This window comes from Oenanthe melanoleuca, chromosome 24 (genome assembly GCF_029582105.1).
Source record: "Oenanthe melanoleuca isolate GR-GAL-2019-014 chromosome 24, OMel1.0, whole genome shotgun sequence".
Classification (NCBI taxonomy): Eukaryota; Metazoa; Chordata; class Aves; order Passeriformes; family Muscicapidae; genus Oenanthe; species Oenanthe melanoleuca.
Genome location: NC_079357.1, coordinates 1,146,065 through 1,167,690, shown reverse-complemented (window position 1 = coordinate 1,167,690; position 21,626 = coordinate 1,146,065). Strand labels below are relative to the sequence as shown.

The following is a 21,626-nucleotide window of genomic DNA, read 5'->3' as shown; positions in this document are numbered from 1 at the left end:
GCAAGAGGCAATGTGCCTTTGCCTCACGTAGGGAAGAGTGTTTCCACATCACAGCTGGGAAAAAGGAGAACCATGCCAGCTCTCCAAGAGCTCCTCACACACCTGAGTTCCTGGGTGCTTCTCCCTGGGGAAGTTTTGGGAGCAATCCCCAGAGCAGCTGGGAAAAGGAGCTGGGCTGCTCACAGTGATGCCACAGGGATTCTCATCCCAGGGACATCAACAGGAGCAGGACAGGTCAGACCCGGGGGTGGAGGAAACACAACAGTCAGGGCTCTGCTCAGCAGCGTGGTGCTCAGTCATAGGCTGGGCTCGATGATCTCAGAGATCTTTTCCAAACTAATTGATTCTGTGATGCTGTGAACAGTTGTCATCAGAATGGAAACAGGATGAGACCAAACAGCTCATCCTGGGTCACCTTCCAGGCCCCAGTTTTCCCAAAAGTCACTCCTTTTCCAGGAACCTTCATGGTGGGAAGTAAAACTGCTGGCAGAAACCCTCCTCGGTTTTCAGGTGAAGGGTTTTGGGTTTATTTTCAGCTTTTCCAGCGCAGGCAGGAGGAGGGGGCTGATCCTTGCTGTGTTTCCTTCTCTCACATCTCACATGGCCCTGCTCACACGTGAGATCCATCCCTGCATCCCACAGGGATGTGGAGGGCACTCCGAGCCCCCTCCAGCCCTTCTGCTCTTCTTTGCTCTTCTTCCTGCTCTTCTGCCTCTGTGTATTTTGGGGGTTAGAACTTTTTGCTTGCTTTCTAATTTTTTTTCAACTTCCTCTGGAAAACAGAGTCATCAAAAGCACGGCTTTTTTTTTTTTTTTCTTGTTTTTCATTAAGTGCTGCTGACGTCAGGCGCCACGGCCGGATCCTGTGTCATGCAGGGCTCTGCTGGGTCCTGCTCACCACGAAGGGCTCCCAGGCCCCAGGAGGTGGCACTTCCCCCTCTCCATGAGCAGGCAGATGTCTCCTGTCAGCCAGGAGAAAGCCACAGACCACAGAGTTCAGCTTTGACAGCTGAGAGCACAGATGGTCCCTCTGACTCTGGAAATCCCACTCTGTCCCCACTGCTTTCCCTACACACAGGCACGTGGCTCTCATGAGTTTTAATTTGGTTTTTTTCTGAGACAAACTCTCAAAGAATGGTCCCAAGGCACCTCGTGCCTCACCACCCTGCTGGCCAAGCAGGATTCCTCTCTGTGGCCACAGAATCTCCCCATGGCTGCTCCTGTGCTCCAGGCACTTCCACAGCCACTTGTTCTGCTGAGACCAAAGGCAATTGGCACAAAAAATTCCAGGAGAAACTCCACAGGGGATTTCTGAGGAGTTTCCTTGCTGGCAGTGTGGAGAACCAACCTCCTTGTGGGTGCAGATATTGAATGGAGGAGGAGGAGGAGGAGGTCTGAGAAAGATTTCCCATTTCTCACAGCGTTTTCCACAGTTGCACAAATCCAGTCACCCAGTTCTGGGGCTCCTGGGCCTCCTCCTCAGCTGGCTCCCTGTCTGGTGCCAGGTCTCTGCTGTGCAGGAGGCTGGGAGGTCTCTGAGCCCTGGGGAACGTGGCTGTTTTCTCCAGGAGCAGTGCTGAGGAATCCTGGGATAAGGCTCCATCCTCTCCTCCATCCCAAGCAAAGTGGGGGCTGCACCAGTGCTGGCCCAGGCACCTCTGTGCACCCCTGGCTGCAGAGAGAGCTGCAGCTGGAGGAGATGCCCAGGGGATTCCTGGAGTTTCCCTCTCTGGAGACATTCCAAAGCCACCTGGGTGAGTTCCTGTGTCACCTGCTCCAGGTGACCTTGGACCAGATGGTGTCCAGTGGCCCCTTCCAACCCCAACGATTCTGTGAAGCTTTTTTAGCAGCAGAAACTGCACCTTTGCCATTTCAGTTGAAATCCAACAAATTCAGGGGCTGTTTCTTACAGAAGTGAAAATGGAGGAATTCCCCCTGGCCAGTTTTGGTTGCTTTTTTGTTGGTGCTGGGCTGTGAGTAAGAAGCAGCAAGAGGAAGCTCTGCAAGAGCAACCAGGCTCCAGCCCCATCCTCTGCCCCATCCCAGGGACATCAGGGAAGGAAACACAAACCAAAACCTGTGAGGGGAGAAACCAAAACCAGAGCTCAGGGAAAGCCTCTGAAGCCCCACAGCTACAGGCAGGACTTTTGCTGGAAAAACCTTGGGACTGTCCTGAGGAAAGCTGTGATGCCCAGGGGCAGCACAGAGGCTCTGAGGCGCAGCACTGGGGGGCAGGGGGGGACAGGGGGATGTCCTACCTGCTGACCAGCCCAGCTCTCACCTCACGGCCCCTGGCTGTGGAAGGGCTCGTAACCACTGCCCGAGGTGCCCAGCGAGCCACTGATGCTGAATGGTGGCACCAGCTCCAGTGCCACCGACCCCAGCCCGCTGCAGGGAGAGCAGAGAGGTCACCAAGCTGCCCTGTCCCCCTCCAGCCCCTGCCAGCGCCCTGCCAACAACAGAACTGGGTGGACTGGGGACTGGGAAGGGGATGTGACACCTTGGCACTGCACAGAGCGCTGCCAGCCTGGCCCTGCTGCCCCCATGGCATCACTCACCGTGAGTGGTAGAGGTTGAAGACAAAGTCAGGCCCTGGGGAGGCAGGAGGAAGAGGAGGGAGAGGTGTCAGAGCCAGGTGCTGCCATGAACCATCCTTTGCTTTGCTGTGAGTGTGTGTGGCAGGGTGGGGACAGGCAGGACAGCAGCAGGACATCTCTGTGCATCCCCTCCTCACTGCTGAGTGCCTCCAGCTTGTCCCAGAGCCCCCTGCACCAGGGTTCCCCACACCCAGTCCCTCCAGCTCTGTGCTCTGAGGGCCCCTGCCCTGTCCTCCTGTCCCCTGCCCTGTCCCGCTGTCCCTCTGTCCCCCTGTCCCCTGCCCTGTCCCCTGTCCCCTGCCTTGTCCCCCTGTCCCCTGCCCTGTCCCGCTGTCCCCTGACCTGTCCCCTGCCTTGTCCCCCTGCCCTGTCCCCTGTCCCCTGCCCTGTCCCCTGTCCCCTGCCTGCACTCACGGCGCAGGGAGTGGCTCCTCCGGTACCAGCGGATGAAGGTGTAGCCAAAACTCGCCAGGATCAGCAGGGCCAGCCCGATGCCCAAGACAACCCCGATCACCTTGATGGGCTCTTGTCCTGGAAAGCAGAGGGACGAGGGGCTCTGCAGAGGGGTCCCGATTGTCCCCTGCAGGGAACAGGACACCTGGGAGCCGGGGTACCGCTCTCCAGCCTGTGCTGTCCCCACGGTGGGGAGGGACTGCGCCCGGCAGGGCTGCCGGAGTGCCAGGACTCTGCCAGGACTGTGGCACGCAGGTTTTTGCTGCCCCCAGAGCCTCGTGCCGCAGCCCAGCGCTGTCCCCAGGTGAGCTGGCAGGCGGGACGGTCACTGGGAAGGGAGGCGGCCGCCCTGACCATGCGGTATCTCCACTCCTGGTCCCGATCACGCCCTCGTGGGGTGATGCTCCTTTCCTGGCGGCACTGGAACAATCTCTGGGCTGGCAGTTCCCTCTAGAGGATGTTTTTGTCAGCACGAGCAGCGGCTGCCGCCAGCTCCAGGCGGGTTCGGGACAGAACGGGGCAGCGCGGGCTCTCACCGCCCATCCCTCCCCTCCGTGCCGCGGGCTCTGGCAAAACCCAGCCCCGAGCAATGCTGCCGGCATTGCCAGGACACCAAAGTGCCCAGCACAGCCACTGAGCATCGATTCCCGCTCTGGCAGCTCTGCTGTGGCTGTGCCAGGAGGGCAGGGGGTTCGGGCTCTGCCCCGCAGCGCGGCCAGCGGAGCGCGCAGGGACGGGATTCACTGCGGCACCGGGAGCCAGGAGACAGCGGGAAGGGGTGGCCTAGGAGCAGCTAAATTTAGGCAGATGCCAGCGGAGTGAGAACATTTCCCCTGTGGTCACGGTGTTTACACAGCGAGCCAGGGCTCAGCGCGCCCTGCAGCCCGCGGCACTCGCTCCACCTGCTGGGACGCGCAAACAGCCGGGGGCCGCAGCGCATCGGCCACCAGCTCCCGGGGATCGGGCACAGGACCTGCCCCGCCCCGCCCTGCCCTTCCTTTCTCTTCCTGGCACGGATCACGATACGTGGGCGGCCAAAGTTTCTGCTGGGGCAGGGGCGAGCGGGAGCGCCGGGACCCCCGGTGTGGGCGAGGTCGGGGAGCTGCAGCAGCCGTGAGTCACGGCAGGAGCTGCGGGGACGGAGGAACGTGGTGCAACAGCCTCCCTGAATCAGCCGGCTGCCGAAACTGCCCCGTCCCCACGCCCACTGCCCGTGGGAGGCGACGGCGTCGTGCCCAGGCCCTGCCCCTGCCCCGGCACCCTCGGGAGCAGAGGTGCCCAAATCCCAGGGATGGCTCCGAGCAGCAGTGAGCCCCAACCCCAGCTCACCGGGCAGAGGAGGAAGAAGGTCAGCAAAGCATTGTCCGTGCCATGAACATCCCACATCTGCCCTGTGAGGGGAGAAAGCCACCCACTCACCTGTCCGGGGGTCCATGTCCTGCTGCTGTGCCACGGGAGCTGCTCTCCTTATCCCAGGCTGGAGGCTGCTGCTGCAGAGCCCTGTCTGTGCTGGAGCCTGGCACGTCCTGCCTGTCCCCTCGTCTCCTGGTGACACAGCAGCGAGGCTGGGCACCAGTCCTGGCCCACTGGTCCAACTGGTTCGCAGGGAGAAAGCAGAGGAGCTGCAGCAGACACGACAGACGGCACATCGCCGTGCCCAGCCCGCCTGCGTGGGCAGCTCTGCCCTCCCACTGCTGGGAAAGGCTGAACTGGGAGTACTGGGAGCCCGAGGGGCAGGGACAGTCAGGACACAGGTGTGCCCAGCTCTGGCAAGGTGCCCAAGCTGCCATTTCCTCCTCTTGCCACCTCCTGGCAAAGACCAGCAGCCAGGAAGGTGGCAGAGGCCCACACAGAACCCAGGCTTGGGGACTCAGGCAGGACCCCAGGGTACAGGAAAGGACAGGGGTGACCCTCACCAGCTGCCCCAGCCAGACATGTCCCAAAATGATGCACTCACAGCTCTCTTTGATCACCTTCCAAAGTCCCAAACTAGAGTGTCACTTGGGAATCAACTCCTCTTTATAGAAAGAGGGAAAACCACCTCCTGTGGCTGCAGGGAAAGGTGACAAACAGGTACAACCCTTCACAGGTGAAAACTGGGCATCCAGGGGCAGAATTCCTCCCTGCTTCGTGCTGCTTTGCCAGGCACAGCCTCCCACCCTGCCGTGCCCCACATCAGTGACAGTGGTGGCAGGGCAGGAGCCGAGCCCTGAGCCTGCCCGGCAGGGCAGAGCAGAGCAGGGCGATGCCTGGGGGCTGCAGGGGGCAGAGCCAGCAGAACAGCGAGGGGACAGCGGGAATTGCAGCCCCCAGTGGCTGGGAGCGCTCCGTGACAGGAGTGGAGAGGACAGGGGTGGGGGTGTGTCCGTGCGGCTCGGGGATGCTGGTGGTCACCCAGAGCCCTGGGTCAGCCCGGCCTGACCTCTGCCTGACCCCAGTGATGCCCGGAAACCTGTGTCATGCCAGGCTCTGAGAGCAGGGAAGGGCGACTGGCTGTAAATGCAGCCGCACTCCAGGAAGCAAAGCCCCGGGGCTGTGACACAACCTCTGCAAATCTGAGCTGCTTCCTCAGAGCCCTCGGATCCTCAAAGGAGAAGGAGCTGCTCCTGCCGTGCCAGCGCTCCTGGGCTGCTCTCCCTTCCACGGCAGCCGGGCTGGCACTGGGATGCTCTGGGGAGGTTGCCAGGACCCAGGTGCACCAGGGACCCAAGCTCTGCCCAGCTCCCACTGCTGCAGCAACATTCTACAAGCTGAAATCTGCCCCAGTAGCACAGACAGCCTCTAGCTGGATCCTACACCCACGTTCTCTGGGCATCACACGGACCACGAGGGCTGAGGATGCAGCCAGATGAGATCCCCACACCTCCCAGGGGAGTTGGATCCTCGGTGTGAGTTGGGGGAGGGTGCCCCTCACCTGCAGAGCCGCAGGTGGATCCCTGGCCAGGCTGAGGGAGCGGGCAGGATCCCTGCTGGCGGGCTGAGCTGGCTCAGTGATGGCACAGCTCCCTGAGGTGGGTGCTCTGCAGTCTCCCGCTGGCACAGCCACACACCTGGCAGCAGCAGGACCATTGGGAAAGCTGGGTTACCACAGGAGAAGGGGGTAATTAGCTGCTCGGCACATCCTGCACACCCAGCAGCTCCAGCATGAGCGAGCAGAGGGCAGCCAGCAGCCTCCCCAACCCCAGCCCGCTCCCTGGGCCTCCCTCCCCTCTCATCCTGCCAGGCTAAGGCAAATCCCTCCATCCCACAGGGATTGATTATTCCTGGATAATCACAGATCCATGACCCCCAGCATCCCCGAGGTCACCCCATGGTGCCCCCCTTGCAGCCTGGGGTAACTCCACGGGCGCCCACTTCCCTTCCCTTGAACTTCCCCCAGCACTGCCCGCCGTGACCCGGGGCTGGCGGGGACACACAGACCGAGTGACCCAGAGCACAAACTCTCCTCCTTTCCTCCTCCACCTACTCGAACCTCGGTTTGACAACAACCCAGAGCAACGCGGAAGAGCCAGCCAAAGAGCGGGATGGCAGTGGATCCTCTTATCATCAGGAGGAGCAGGAAAAATCAGTCCGTTCACTTCTGATAAGCTGTTTGGTGACAGCAGCCCCGCAGGTGAGTCACCCCCAGTGATGCTCGGGAGATTACCGCAGGTGATGGTGCTGCTGATAGACCGGTGTTGTATTACAATACAAACCATAATTCCTGTTTCACAACTGCCCTTGTGGGTTTTAAGGAGGGCCGGGGCGGTGCTGCCCCAGTGCGAGCGCGGCGTGGGCACAGCGCAGGCAGCGGGCTGCGGGAGCATCGCCGGCCGGCTCCGGGCTCCCGGGTCCCGCACCGGGGCACTCGCAGGGTTTCCGCAGGAGGAGGGACCGCGCCGGAGCTGGATGGACATGGTGAGTCACTGACAGCTCTGCGGGATGGGCACCAGCCCCCCGCACACCCCGTGCCCGGCTGCGCTCCAGCCCGGAGTGGTTCTGAGGGGATGGGGCAGCCCAGGCCCGAGGAGCTGCTGCTCCCCGGCCCTGGCAGCAGCTCAGGAAGGGTTTTCACCCTGTTCCTCACATCCCTCCGTGGCTGGATACGGTGCTTGGGTATCCCTGCGAGCTCTCACTCCCGTATTTCTGGGGTTGCCTTTCCCTCTCCCGGCCCTGGAGCAGACAAGCAAGGCAGTGTTCCCATGCCAAGGGGAACAGGAACTTCTGAAGGGTCTTATCCCACTCCTGGGCATCACCTGGGTGAGAGCCAGGCCCTCCCAGCCCCCAGCACGGCACTGCTGGTGCCTCTGCTCAGCACAGGGGACACACCTGCAGCGCCCTGCGCAGGAAAAGCCACGGCCACCAAACCCCAGCCTGGCATGCAGTCCCTCCCTGGGAGGGACACACTCCTCCAGGAGGGCAGACACGTATGACCAAGCTCGCCAGGCACTGCAAAACCCCCCAGCAGCAGCACACAGGGACAGGAACCCCTCCAGGGTGGGGAACTCACTCCCTGCCATGCCCACACACACCCACGGGTTAAATCCCCACAGCCCAGGAGTCACCCTCGGAATCTGATCACCCTGTGAAGCTTGGTTTGGTTGCATTTGGTTTGGTTTGGTTTGGTTTGGTTTGATTTGATTTGGCTGCGTTTGATTTGGTTGGGTTTGATTTGGTTGGGTTTGATTTGGTTTGGCTTGGTTTGGTTTGGCTTGGTTTGGTTGAATTTGATTTGGTTTGGCTTGGTTGGGTTTGGGGAAGGAATGTCCCACCGGCTCCTGAGGGAGGGATGAAGCCCAGCTCAGCACACCCAGCATGGATTCCCCGTTGGAAGGGGTGAAGAGCTCCACGGCTCTTGTGCTGGCACTGGCACAGCTGGAGCCTGGAGTGGCCATGGTGACATGAAGTGCCCCAAGAAGAACACAGCAAGGGAGCTCAATTAGTCACGGCAGCATTGAGCTCTGCAGGAAATCAGGTGCCTCCACTCCACACAGGAGCAGCCACGGCCTTGGATTTAACCAGCACAGCTCTTGCTCGCAGTGTGGGTTTGAGAGGAGCTGTGGAGAGGCAGCTCCAAGCTCTGAACCCCTTTAAAACAGAAGAGGTTGATGGACTGAAGAAAGAACCCCCAAAAAACCAATAATCACCCATCTCACCTGCATCCATGCCTTGGAAAGGAGCCCAGCAGAGGGTGACATGATGGGGACAATCTGGCCAGTGTGGGGACAGAGGGGCAGCAGTGCTGCTGCACTGGGGCCTGGAGGATCCGTCAGGACTGGGACCGTTCCCAGGGAACCGTTATGATCCCATTATCCCGCCGGTGCCCGCGGTGACACAGGAGGTCAGCATGAGGAAGGACCGGCCCCACGTGCCCTGGGCTGCCTGTGCTGGCACATCTTGGTTACAAAACTCCCAGGCCTCCGGGAATTCTTCCCTTCTCTGCAGAGAAGCAGCTCAGGAGAGGTGGGAGATGCAGGTCCCAGGTTCCCCTTCCCACCCTGCCCTCCTGCTCCCAGCGCCTCCCTGCCACCAGGAAACAGGCTCTGCACCCCAGGAGCTGAGCAGAGCCCGGCCAGGGGTGGGGAATTTGGCACAAGCTGCCCACTTGGCATGGGTGCCAGCCGAGCCTGGCTTTGGGAGAAAGGCTGTGCATTTCCTCAGAGAGCCAGACACCAACGTGCTGGGACACAGCCACATGGCACCAGGCAGGATCCAGTCCTCCCCTGCACAGGTCACTTCTTGTTCCAAAACCAGCAGCCCCAGCCCTGCTGCAGGGACACAGCAGGGAGGCAACACTTCCTGCCTCACGAACCAGCCTGCCTTTGTGAGCTACCCCGGGGATAATGGCTTGGCACTTGCTGTAAAACCCTGCTGGAAGAGCGTGTGTGCATGGCTAAACTTGCCCTGGCACAGTGACCCGGGCAGGGAGGGCTCACCTCTCCTCTGACCTTGGCACACAGCCCCCTTCAGCTGTGCCACGTCCCCAGTGCCCCCACCCTGCTCTGCCAAGTCCTGGGATGGCACAGGACCTCTGCTCTCGTCTGATGTGACAAACACCATCATCTCCAGATCTCTGCTGCTCTTGAATTCAGCAGTTGGAGCAAAGGCTTCCAAAGCCCAAACCCTCCTGGATTGTGCACAGGGTTTATCACAGCAGGTTTAACCTTCCTTACCTCTGTTCATGCAAAAATCTCATCTTACCTGCGGTGACAGAGTCCAGAAGCAACAACAAAAGAGAAGAGCTCACTGGGGCTGGCAGGGCACGGAAGGGACCAGTCTCAGTGGAGCAGGAGCACCTTTCCAAACAGCAGCTCTGTGGCACGGCTGGAGAACACAAACCAGACACCTGCCAGTGCCCACCTGAACCCTCCCGAAGGGGCTCTGGGCTCACAGCACCTGCCCTCCCATCGCCGGGGGTTTCTCCCACAAAGACTATTACAGGAGGATAATTCTGAGGCGCTCAAGCGGATCGGTGCCTGAGTCATCCCCACTGCAGCCCTGGCTGTGTTTACCCCGTGTCTTAGCAGCGGCACAGCCCTCCCTCCCTCCCCGCCCTGGGAGCGCTGGTTCCCCTGGCTCGGGCTGGTTGCTCCTGCAGCACTGGGGCTGTGCCACCCCTCTCCTGACCCTGCTGAGGGCACAGCCCCCGTTCCAGCCCCCTCCCTGGGCCACAGCCCCGCAGGCGTGTGGATTTTGACTCAGGATTTCTCTGCACAGCAGAAAGCGCCTCTTTCGTAACACCTGCGAGGTTTTAAGCCTCCGGTGTGTAAATGACAGTAACTTTGTACCATTGAGAGCCGGTTACTGGAATTGCACAGGTGGTGTCTATGGGAACAAGGCAGCAGGTGACCCTGGGTGACCCCAGAGCTGGGCGTTGTCACAACAGGACCAGCCACCCTCAGTCCCAGCAGCTCTAAAGTCACCTCAGGTGAAGGTGGGGGCAGTTTCCCTGCTCATCCCTGCTGCCCTCCCTGGGCTGTGAGCTCACCACGGGTCCAACTACCCTCCCCACAACCGACCTTCCTTCCTGCCAGCTGCCTTTTGCCTGCATTTCAGCTCACAGCTGGTTTTCCTCTCTGGTTTGCAGGACTCGGCCTCGGAGCGGCTCGACGGCAGAGGTAACTCGGCGGGGAGCTGGGGGAGCTGAGCGGGCCAGCTGAGCCCGGCCATGCAGGGCCACTCTCCTCTGTCTTGCAGGTCCCTGCACGAGACCCAAATCCTCCAGGCAGCAGGAGTCCTTCAAGCGGGTCGGGATCCTCGTCCTGGCCGTGCTGCTCACCCTCGCCTGCCTGGTGGCCATCGGGTTCCTGGGTACAGCTCCTGATCTCTGTCTCCCCCACGGCTCAGCAAGCACAGCCCCAGCTCCTGGCTGATCTCCTGAGCCTGCCCAGGAGCTGGAGCTGTGCACTGAGCCCCCCTCTGCCTGCAGTGAAGATTTACCTGGACCACCACTACCTGTTCTGCAAGCCCCTGAAGCTGGTGCCGCTGAAGCAGGTGTGTGACGGCAGCTGGACTGTCTGCAGGGCGAGGACGAGGCCAACTGTCCCCAGTGGGTCCCCGAGGGGCCACCAGCCAGGGGTGAGTGCAGGACTCCCCCCAGGGCTCCGGGGGCTGGGCTGCTGCGGCCACCCCGCGCCAAAGCTGACTTTGTGTGTGCCCCCAGCCCGTGTTTCCAAAGACAGATCCATCCTGCAGGTGCTCAACAGCCACACTGGAGCCTGGGCCTCTGTGTGCCACGACCACTTCACACCAGTGCTGGCCAGAGCTGCCTGTGAGGAGATGGGCTACAGCAGGTACTGGGCTGCTTCGCCCTGCTTCACCTTCCCTCTTCCTTAAAAGCTCTTCTGGAGCGGGGCTCTGCTTATCTGTGAGGCACTCAGAGCTCTGCACTAATGGTTTCAGTCCATGCCCAGCACGCAGAGCACTCTGTGAGTCCCCAGGAGCTGGCTCAGAGCCCTGGCAGCCTCCTGTGAGAGCAGAGTGCTGTGCCCTGCTCTGCCACAGCCCATGGGCACCCTGCCCTGCCCCTGCCCTGCCTCCATCCCCTACCTGCAGCCCAGGGTCTCCCTGCCAGCACAGCTCACCTGGGGAGGGAGGCTCAGGGCTCTGCACTTCCCTTTTAAGATGGGTTCTGGTGTTTGAGCGACTGCAGGAGCCCAGGCTTAGTCAAACCTGGCATTTTCTGGGCCCAAAAAGTCAGTGATTGAAGCTGTGAACACAGGTCCCAGATGTCACAACAGCAAGGAAACCCCTGTTCTCCCAGAGCCATAGCAGCAACACTCTCCCCTCCTTCAGCTGCTCCTGGGCTGTGTCCAGCCCTCCAGGGCTGTCACATCCCTGTCCCATTTTCCTGTGGGATCCAGGCTCCCGAGGTGCTGAGGCACCAGTGCCTGTGCTCCCACACCTGAAGCCCTGTCCCCCCATTTCTTCCAGCACCCCAGCGTTCCAGGGGGTGGAGGTGAGCGAGGGGCAGCCGCTGCCTCCCCGCGAGCTCGTGCTGAGCAACGGGAGCCTCCAGGTGCTCGAGCCAGGCAGGTGAGTGGGGGCTGTGTGCCCCCTGAGCTGCCTGTGGTGCCTGGCAGAGCAGCCACATCCAGCTCCTTTCCTCCCTCTTGCAGGAAATGCCTCTCGGGGTTGGTTGTGTCACTCTTCTGTTCCAGTAAGTACCGTGATGGTGCCTGGACCTTGTGGCACTGGGGGCTCGTCCTGCTCCAGGTGCTCACTCCTGGCACGGCCCCGTGGGGTGTGGCTCCATCCCAGCCCATTCCACAGTGTTTGCACGAGGAAAGATGGGTTTAATTACTGCTAACCTCGTTAGGCCAGCACAAACCTCCCAGAAATGAAACACCTGAGGGAGGCTTACCCAGCTGCCTGCATGGGTTTACTTTTACCACTGAATTACCCTGATTAAACTAATTATCCCGGGGGGGCTGGAGCAGGCAGGGGATGGCTGGAGGGGTGACAGCAGCACTGTGGGGTGAGGCACCCTGGTCACACTGCTGTCCCGGGGGGCTTGGTTTGCTCTGTCCCTCGTGTTGGTGATCAGGACAAACTCAGGTGTTCTCTTATTCTGGTCTTGAGGTTTGCAGTTTATTACATCGGGGTGGGTGAAAAGGGCTCAGCTGGGAGCTGCCAGATGCAGCTCAAACAGGCCCAGAGGAGTAAGATAACAAAGGGGGTGAAAGCAAGGGTGAGGGGTGCAGGGACAAGAGCAAGAGCGAGAGGATGTCCGAGGATGTCAGAGCAAGAGAGCATGGTCTCCTTTTACAAAGTCTTAAATCTCCTTCTATGTTGAATATACTAATCTTCCACTAACCAATCTAGTACAAGATACAAATTCTCTAACGTTTACATACAACCTGTAGGAATTGCTACATTACCATGTTTTACTGTTTTCTTATCTCTAAACCTTATCTTAGACCCTTCCTGTCATGCCAGGAGGGGGTCTCTGCTGGCTCTTTGGTATGTTTGCAGCAGCTGGCATTATCTTAACCAAGGGAGAAGACCTTCAGGCATCCACATTGCTGGTCTCCAGCCACTCAAGGAAACACTGCTTTCATTTTAATCTCACCTACAGTTTCTATATTCTTAGCATCTTTTGCTAGGCAATCCTATCTACAGGGCATTCCTATTTCTTCCTGCCCTACATCCTAGGTTGTGGGCAGAGCGTGCGGACGCCGCGGGTGCTGGGGGGCAGCCCGCTGCCATCGAGGCGTGGCCCTGGCAGGTCAGCCTGCAGTACAGGAAGGAGCACATCTGCGGGGGCAGCATCATCGGGCCCGGCTGGGTGCTGACGGCCGCGCACTGCTTCAAGTGAGTGGCACCTCCCCGCCGGCCCTGAGCGTGTGCTGCTGCAGTGTCCTGTGAGTCACGGTGTGCACAGAGCTCTGTGCCTGTCCCCGCGGGGGGACAGGGGGTGACAGCGCTGTGTGGGCACAGGAACAACCCCATCATCCAGAGCTGGCGTGTCAAAGCCGGCTCCGACCTCCTGTCGGGCGCTGCCACCTTGGCCGTGGAGAAGGTGTTCCTGGCAGAGGTGACACCTGCGTCCCCCAAGGACAACGACATCGCCCTGGTGAAGCTGCGCTCGCCCGTGCACGACTCAGGTGAGGCTGGCAAAGCCCTGCTCGGGGTGGCAGCCACAAGTGTCCCCTGGTGGCACTGAGCGTGGGGATGGTGGTGCTTGCTGTGGCAGTGTTGGAGCAGGGAGAGGGTGCCCAGCTGGTGGCTGTCCCCAGCCAGTCTGGCCCTTTTCTGTGAGCCCCCCCATCACATCTCCTCTCCAGACAGCACCAAGCCCATCTGCCTGCCCTATTTTGATGAGGAGCTGGTGCCGGGCACACCCCTGTGGGTGATCGGCTGGGGCTACACAGAGGAGCACGGTGAGTGGCACAGCGTGGGGGTGACAGGGACAAGGCAGGGCCCCCCCCCCGCGCTGCTGGCAGGAGCAGGGTCCCTCTGAGAGGCCGTGTGTCACGCAGGGAAGCTGTCAGAGCGCCTGCAGCAGGCCGAGGTGGAGCTCATCGACGCGCGGAGCTGCAACCTGGCCGCCTACCACGGCGATGTCACCGACAGGATGCTGTGCGCTGGCCTGCCCCAGGGCGGCGTGGACACCTGCCAGGTGTGCGGGCTGCAGCAGGGCTGGGGGGGTCTGTACCCACCCGTGGCACGGCTCCTTTGAGGGAAGGGCTGTTTTGGGAAGGGCTGTGAGCGCTGCCACCCTGCGGGGCCGTGCTGAGGTCTGTCCTTGGCAGGGGGACAGCGGAGGGCCCCTGCTGTACTCGGGTGGGCACTGGCAGGTCGTGGGCATCGTCAGCTGGGGCCAGGGCTGCGGCACCCCCAGCACACCTGGAGTCTACACCAGCGTCCGAGCCTACCTGGACTGGATCTCGGCCGTGCGCAGGGTCAGTGCCGTGTGCCCCAGGGGACGGCAGCTCCCTGCGGCTGGGCTGCCTCCCTAAGGACACAGCTGCGTCCCTCTTGCTTTTGGCTGCCCTCTCAGGGCTTTCAATTCCCTCTGTGCCTCTCTCCCCCACAGTCAGAGCTCTGAGACCTGCCGGAACAGGTCGCTCCTCGCCCCGAGCCTCCCTTGCCATCCCTCTGCCCGTGCTCTGGCAGCAGCAGGGACACGGATCTCCAGCCGTGGGACATGAGCAGAGGCTCCCAAACCCTCGCTGGCAGCTGTGATTTAGGGCGCCAGAGCCCAGCCAAGGAGGCAGAGGGTGACTCAGAGTGAAGGAATCTCGCTGGCTCAAGCTCCCTTCCGGACAAAGATTAACTTATTACCCTGTGCTGACCCCGCTGTGGCAAGATGGCTCTCGAGGGGCCAAGCTGCTGACAGCTCACTCCTGTTGTACAGAGAGAAAAGTTGTTTGTGCTCTAGAGCTCTCCCCCTACCCTATTCCCATTAAAGGAAAGGAATTTTGTTTTTCACAAAGCCTCCCGACCCTTTGTCCTGCTTCCTCACAGAGTTGTTTTCACCCAGTCCCCCACAGCCCCTCCCAGTCCCAGAGCAACCCCAAACCACGGCGAGTTTCTCTAGTAAACAGTAATTTTATTTCATTCAAGGCAAAGCTAACTAAACCTCTACAGTGCAAAGATGTGCTGTAAGTCATCACACAGCCCCTGTGCTTACACGCAGGTTCCTCCCACGCAGATTTACGTTTGCTTGGACACACACGTGTCTGTGGCAGCACACACCCCCTCCCCAAAAAGCCCCAAAAGCCCCCCAAGCCCCGGTGACAGCAGGGACCCTGCTGGTGCTGGCACAAGCCCTGCTCCCCCGGAGCAGCTGTGTGCACACGGAGTTACATTCCCAAAACTGCTTGTGTGGACTTTTCCCATCAAGCCAGAGGAGTAATCCATGCATAGTGCAGCATTGCATATCCGGCAGCAAGTGGAGCCGCGTCCACCACGCCGGCTAAAAAAGGCCAACAGGTTAGGACAGCTAAAAATAGTTCTTTAAAAAACCCTTCCTCGCCTCCTTCCTCCCCCAAGGACGGGCTGGGGTCTCTCGGGGTGACTGGGAGGTCTCAGGCTCTCACAGGTGGCGGTGGCAGTGTCACACCTTCCTCCCCGGGGTTGTGGCAGAGCCGTGCAGGGCACCTCACACCTCCGAGAGCTGGCTCAGATTCACCGTCCCCAGCTCACAGGTGGGGACACTGAAGCACAGAGAGGTGAAGTGATTGGCCTGAGGGTCCCACAGACCCTCAGAGAGGAGATCAAGGTCCTGACTCCCGCTTGCCAAGGGAACCTGCCAGGTGCCAGTCCCTGTCCCCTGTCCCGAGCACACTGCCCTGCTCCAGTGGGTGCCCCCAAGCCCAGCCTGGGGTGACCATTCTGCTGTGCACCAGCATCTCCAGACAAAGCAGCACCCAGCCTTTCCTTGTTCACCTTGGCCACCAAATCCTCACCTACCTCCCACTCCAGCCCCTCTGCCAGGGCACAAGCCCCCACAGCAAATCATGGCTCAGCTGTGAATCCCAATTTACTGTGGGGACAGGGGAGCTGCCTGTCCTGCAGCCTGTCAGACACCGGCTAATTGGAGAAATAGGGAACAAATGACATTTGAGAGGAGATTGTCAACCTCAGTTGTAGCTGGCTGACTTTGTCTCACATCCTTGCAAGTCCGCTCACAAAGACCCCCTGGCTTTCTGCAGCACCTCTCATCCCCGAGCACTTCACCATCAAAGCCAAGGAAACCTCACACCCACCCCGTGAGGTAGAGCAGTATTATTGTCCCCATTTTACAGATGGGGAAACTGAGGCATGGAGAGGCAGAGCAACTTGCCCAGGGTTGCCCAGCTGGCCAATGGCACAGCCCTGGCCCTGCTCCCCTTGCTTGGCTGTGCTCCCTCCCTGCATGACCACGGCCAAGGGAAGTGCAATTGGCTGCTTTCCCCTGGAATCTCACACAAAATCACACAAAACGAGTTCAGCCTTGGCACCAGCATCAAAAGCATCGCCGCTCCGAGTGCCGAGCTTCAGAGAGAGGGGAGGGGGCAGCACAAAGCCAGGGAACGCCCCCGGGATGAAGCCCCCCTGCTCCCAGGGATGGCCCAGCGTGGGGACAAAGGGTGAAATGAGGGACCTCACCTCATCACGGGCCAGCAGTGGCCCTGGGACACGGCCAGCCGCCCCAGCCCTGCTGTGGGAGGCACCGAGGCACAGCCAGGGGCCCGTCACCGATTCGGTTCTCCGGTGTGCTTATTACAGCCCTGCTTCCTCCTGCGCCACCCCATCTGCACGGCCAGCCCTGAGCATCCCCGCCCTGCTCCAGAAACCTTCTGGGTGCAGCAGGCGGCTCCCAGCCACCTCAGCTCAGCACCCAGCGTGCCACCCCACCCTCCGGGCACGCCGGGACCCCCGGTGCCCAGCACCCGGCCCCGGGCACCCACCCACCCCCGGCCCTGCCCTGCCTGCCCCAGCAGCCTCCCAGCCCGAGTCCGCGAGAAGCTCCCAGTCCCCCCGGCAGCCGCAGCCTTGTCCGAGAAGCAGTGCAGGTTGCAGGCACGTGTGTAATAGAAACATGTCTCAAGCGCTGGCAGTTCGGAAAGAAAACAAAAGGGGAAGAAGGCTCGTCCCGTGCCCGGGCTCCCGCGGCGGGGCGAGGCGGGCGCGGGGCGCCGCTGCTCCGCTCATGCCTTTGGTGGTGCTTTTTGTTCCGCCTTGGAGCCGGCCAGGCCGTTCTCGGTGTTGTCGTTCCCTGACGAGCTCACCAGACACTCTTCCTGCACAGGGAGAGCGCACGGGCAGCTGACAGCTCCCTCCGACCCCGGCCCCGCTCCCCGCGACCCACAGCAGCACCCCCGCACTCACTTCCCATCCTGTGTCTTCTTGATGATGAACAGGACCACCCTCTTGATGAGCATGAAGAGGATGAGGAGGCCGATGAGCCCCCCCACCACGCCCACGATGATGAGCGTCAGGGTGTTGTCTGTCTCCACCACTGTGGGAGAGAAGGTGCTGAGGGGGGCTCGGAGGCAGCTGCACATCCCACCCCAAAAACCCATAACCTCCTCCACTCGAGGCTTCACCCACCACCACAGAGCTTGTCCCCGTGTGTTGGCACTTCCACCAGCCCGGTGGCACCCCAGAGCCCTGGCCAGCACTCACTCTTATGGACCACGGTGAGGAAGATGGTGGCATTGTGCTGGGCGTTCTTCTCCTTGGGGTTCTTGACGTGGCAGGTGTACTTGCCGGCATCGCTGAACTCCACGCTGTTCAGCACGATGGAGATGTTGTTGTCCTTCTTGGTGGTGGAGCCCACAAACTCCACCCGCGGGTTGTGCCAGATGCGGGTGGGCTCCGTGCCTTTGTTCTTGATCTTGCCGTGGTAAATCTGCAGGGGCAGGGGGGCGGGAGCAGCTGGGTGAGGGAAGGGTCACGCTCTCCTGATGGTGCCCAGACTCAGCTCTGCACACACAGACACTCCCACCAAATGTCCCATTACATCCCATTAAAGCAGGAAGGGCTTTCATGGAGGGGAATCTGATGCAGCAGATCCGACCTGCCTTGAAGTGATGGAAAAGACCATGCCAAGAATGGGAGTCCCCAGAGAAAACGAGCTCCTTTGCTGGCCAGAACTGCTCCAAACCAGCTGTCCTGCTGAGGGATTGAGGAGTCAAATATTCCCAGCAGGAAGCAAATCTATACAGAACCTTTCATATCGCAGAGCAAGCGAAGGAGGAGGAAATGAACCATATTTTGCCCTAAGTGCAGATTTGCACCTGAACAGCCAATTTATGAAAACAAATGAGCCTGTGGGCAGCAGCAAATCTAGAAGAGTTTTGTGCCAAAAGCACGATGTTCTGGGGTATTTGAGTCACCCCGTTTCACAGCCTTGTCCCCCCCAGAGCTGGTGACACTCAGAGAGAAGGGCACGAGGAGAAAGGGAACTGCGAGAACCTCAGTGCTGAGCTGCACTGGGGAAGCACAGCAGGACCTGCCAGGAAAGCAGAGGCAGAGCCCAGAGAGCCACCCACCAGCTCTGTTGAGTTGAAATACCATGTGAAGACCAGGTCCTGGAAGCCTATGCAGGTGGAGAAGGTGCAGGGCAGCAGGACATTGGAGTTATTCAGAGCTGTCACTGTGTTGGTTTTCCCCACCGACACCTCCAAGGCGAAGGCGATGGCCAAGATGTGCAAACCTGGCAGGGAGAGGGGAGGAGAGAGTGAGGCCAAGGCTTTGTCACCCCTCATCCCCTCTGGCATACCAGGCCGCCATGGCAGGAGCAAAGGCACCTGTCCCCAGCCCTAGGACAGCTGGGTGACAGAGGGGACCTGCTCCTGCAGGAACTGGGGCTGGGTCACCCACAGAGACAGCACGGGTTCAAAGGGAACCAGAATATCCCCAGGAATAAAGCGTGCAGATGAGAGCCCTGATTTGCATGTTATCCACAGGCCTCCAGCTGGACCTTAAAGGGGGAGAAAAAAGCCAAGGCGAAGCGGAGCTCTGTTCTTTAGGCGGGAGCTGGAGCAGTAATTAGCGTGGCTGTCCTGGCCGCCTGCCACCCGCTCGCCCTCCCCAGCCCTGCCCGGCCTCCAGAGCAGCCCCCTCACTCCCAGCAGTGGCAACCCTGCTCCAGGAGCTGCCAAATGACCTTCAAACTGCAGGATGCAGCTCTCCTGCTCCTCACCTCCCCACGAGCAGAGAGAGAGGAGCAGGTAGGAGCCCAGCTGCAGCTGAACACTCCTGGGCTGCAGGGACTGGCACTGCACTGGGTTGGGCCACCACTGTCCCCACAGATCCTTTTTGGGAGCACAGGGACAGCTCTGGTCGTGGCCAGAGGAGCAGCCCCGCTCCCCATCCCCTCCCACCACGGCCCCGTCCCGTTTGTGTGATGTGGCACGGCTGAGATGTGGCACAGCCAGCAAAGCACTGTCCTCCCCCTTTCCAGACATCCCAGAGCTTTCCCTGGGCACACAATCCAGGGGACACAGCTTTTCCCATGGCTACAAGCCAATCCCCAGCTGCCCCAACACCTTAACTCGGACATGCTGCCCTCAGCCTGGGATTCTCCTCTCTCTGCAGCCGCCTCAGCTGCTGATTTATTCTCCCACACAAGCCGGTGCTAACAACTCCCCAGGCACGTCGCAGCCGGAGCCAAGCCCGAGAGCCCTGCATCCTGGGCTCCGGGCCCTGCTGCAGTGCTGCATTGCAAGCACTGCAGGCGAGGAGTTATTTAACTTTACACAGAAGCACTCCTCATTCTGCTCGAGAGGCCGGAGCTAACCTCAGGGAGTGGCTCCCGGCAGATGGAATCTCCTGAGCTGTCAGGCTCCTAGAGCAGCCCTGGGGGTGCTACAGAGGGGACTTCACAGGCAGGAGTGTCCCAGGGGACAGGAGCTGTCCCCCTGGAGCAGGAGTTGGCAGAGGGATGCCTGGCTCTGCAGGTCCGTCTGAGGCTGCAGCGTGCTGCAAGCGGACACTCACTCACAGGAAAGATGATTCCTTGCAGCTTGTAACACTTGAAAACCTGTCTGCCACCCTTAGAATGTAACCTGAATTGAATGTGTGGGGTAAATCGAGGCTGACCTTGCTGCTGTCATCCTCAGAAAGACAAAACTGATACGTTACCACTAAATAAAGCACCGAGGAAAGCACGCTGGGGGAGCGCTGGCTGACCCTGCCACAATCAGCTCTCAGCTCTGCTTTTCCATACCTTCCAAAGCGGCTGCACTTTGCACCACCAGACCCCCACCTTCAGGGACAGTCCTCTGGGAGCTCCACGCTCCCTCCCGTGCCTGCAGGCACCAGCGTTCCCCAAGAAGAGCCCAGGGAGGCAGGGAGCAGCCGCTATAAAAGCCTTGGCTGCCGGCGCTTTGCTCTTGCAGAGGGAGATCCCCCCACAGAGCGGGGGACTGTGCTCACCCCGGATTGCCACATGTGGGAAAGCTGCTCTAGAAAAACTTTCACTGCCCATAGGTCAGCGTGACATCCTGTCGCAGGCAGCAAGCCGTGCCTGGCAGGCTGGCCGGGCTCCTCTCCAGCGGGGTTCAAAGGCAGGAGCCTTGGCCAGCCCGCAGCCAGGTGCGGTGTGCTCTGGCACAGGACACACGGCGCTCTCCTCTGCTGAGGAAGGGGCTGTGCGTGGCTCCGTGCACAGCCAGGAACCCGCTGCCACATCCTGCGGAGCGCGGCATCCTCGGAACCGACGGACACAGGGAGACCCGCCCCCTGCCCTGCCCTGCCCGCCGCCCTCTCCAGCTCCCAGCCCACCGGAGCGACTTGTGGGACCAGGTTCCCACCTCCACGCCCTGGACCCAGACCCCGAGTGGCCTCAAGCATCTCCGAGTCTCTCCTATCACCCCACTGCCAGCTCAGGTGCTGGTACCCAAATCTTGCAGGGGGTCAGGTACTTACATGCTTTTTTGTGTCTCCAGCATCCTTTAACTTAAGCACTTTGCCCTCTAAAACGCCTCCCACGGGAGTGCCCCAGCAGCAAGCGCTGCACTGCCAGCCCTCGGTTCCAGGCTGACACGAGGGTGACCCACGGGAGCAGGAGTGCAGTGGGTGCGTGAGGCTGATGCAGGTGGCTGGAGCCTGCCCCAGGTGTGCAGTGGAGAGGGAAAACGCCTGCCAGCCCCTCCCTGCACCCTGTGCCCGCGGATCTCGGGCATCCCTGGACACAGGGCTGGGCACATGCTCCAAGCAGCGGCCCTGCAGCGCGGGTCGGTCCCCGCGGCGGGGACAAGCACATGCGAACGAACGGTCTTTGTACCGAACGGACTGGAAGACAATGACCTGTCGGCGGGCGTGCTGGCGCTGAAGCAGTGCATGGCCTCCCCCGGTCCCGGGCAGGCAGGCAGCGCGGTCCCCGCTGGCCGGGCAGCGCAGGAGCGGGGCAAAGCGGGGTGCAGCCGCAGTGCTCGCAGGAGAGAGAAGCGCTGGCGACGGGAGCGCCGGTGCGGGCAGGGCAGGGGCTGGAGCCGGGACTTCGGAGCTGGGGCTCGGCTGCGAAGTCACCTTGGCCAAGTGACTTATCCCCGGCGCTCCGGACCGTCCGTCTGCAGAGCGGAGAGCGGCGTTAGCGCCCGCGGGCGGCATCCCCGGGGCGGCGGGCGGGGTGCGGGGCTGGCGCGGAGCGGGGACCCCCGCCTCGGGCTGCCGCGGCTCCCCGGGGCAGGGGGAGCCGGGGTGGAGGGGACACAGGACGCGGGCGGTACCCGGAGGGGGTCCCCGCAGCCCCCCGCGCCCCTTACCCAGGAGCGCGGCCAGCAGGAGCGGCGCGGCGCGGTGGCGAGCGGCGGGCGAGCCCGGGGCCATGGCTGCAGCGCGGGGCCAGCGGGCGCGGAGCGGAGCGGTCCCTGCTGCCCGCAGCGGTCCCTGCCGCCCGCAGCGCCCGGCTCTGGCCGCCCCCGCCGAGGGCGAGCGGCGCCGGGCGGGGCCGCGCCGGGCGGGGCTGCGCTGAGCGCTCCTCCGCGCTCCGCGCTCCTCCGCGCTCCTCCGCATCCCCCCGCGCTCCTCCGCGTCCCCCCGCGCATCTCCCCGCGCTCCCGCCCCGCTCATCCGCCCGCCCGGGGATCGGGGAGCGCTCCCCGCACCAGGGCAGTGACAGTCCCCCTGTGCTCGGCACTGATGAAGCCGCATCCTAAT

General features: G+C 61.4%; 3 protein-coding genes and 1 long non-coding RNA gene across 4 annotated transcripts; 1 reads left to right on the top strand and 3 right to left on the bottom strand.

Moving 5' to 3' along the window:
• Nucleotides 1–2,314: 2,314 nt before the first annotated feature.
• Nucleotides 2,315–3,560, bottom strand: LOC130262459 (uncharacterized). Its single transcript, XR_008842122.1, has 3 exons — nucleotides 3,012–3,560; nucleotides 2,559–2,592; nucleotides 2,315–2,388 (listed from the first exon to the last, which is right to left on the bottom strand). It is a non-coding gene; the product is annotated as an uncharacterized LOC130262459 (long non-coding RNA).
• A 2,859-nt stretch (nucleotides 3,561–6,419) lies between these two features.
• TMPRSS4 (transmembrane serine protease 4) lies at nucleotides 6,420–14,499 on the top strand. The gene is given in 15 exon segments (XM_056509621.1): nucleotides 6,420–6,947; nucleotides 10,117–10,147; nucleotides 10,227–10,340; nucleotides 10,459–10,536; nucleotides 10,539–10,607; nucleotides 10,693–10,822; nucleotides 11,463–11,564; nucleotides 11,648–11,688; nucleotides 12,684–12,722; nucleotides 12,725–12,842; nucleotides 12,969–13,135; nucleotides 13,316–13,411; nucleotides 13,511–13,650; nucleotides 13,784–13,933; nucleotides 14,068–14,499. Coding segments are annotated over 15 exon segments (1,554 nt in total). The 5' UTR covers nucleotides 6,420–6,680; the 3' UTR covers nucleotides 14,080–14,499.
• Nucleotides 14,500–15,135: 636 nt separating this feature from the next.
• LOC130262398 (sodium channel subunit beta-4-like) lies at nucleotides 15,136–18,113 on the bottom strand. Its single transcript, XM_056509491.1, has 4 exons — nucleotides 18,036–18,113; nucleotides 17,145–17,370; nucleotides 16,848–16,977; nucleotides 15,136–15,190 (listed from the first exon to the last, which is right to left on the bottom strand). The coding sequence occupies exons 1-4, from the start codon at nucleotides 18,036–18,038 to the stop codon at nucleotides 15,136–15,138; spliced, it is 414 nt and encodes a 137-aa protein (XP_056365466.1). The 5' UTR covers nucleotides 18,039–18,113.
• On the bottom strand, nucleotides 18,099–21,401 carry LOC130262457 (uncharacterized). Its single transcript, XM_056509619.1, has 3 exons — nucleotides 21,233–21,401; nucleotides 20,394–21,037; nucleotides 18,099–18,177 (listed from the first exon to the last, which is right to left on the bottom strand). Exons 1-3 carry the CDS (start codon nucleotides 21,294–21,296, stop codon nucleotides 18,115–18,117), a joined length of 771 nt encoding a protein of 256 aa, XP_056365594.1. The 5' UTR covers nucleotides 21,297–21,401; the 3' UTR covers nucleotides 18,099–18,114.
• Between the last annotated feature and the right edge of the window lie 225 nt (nucleotides 21,402–21,626).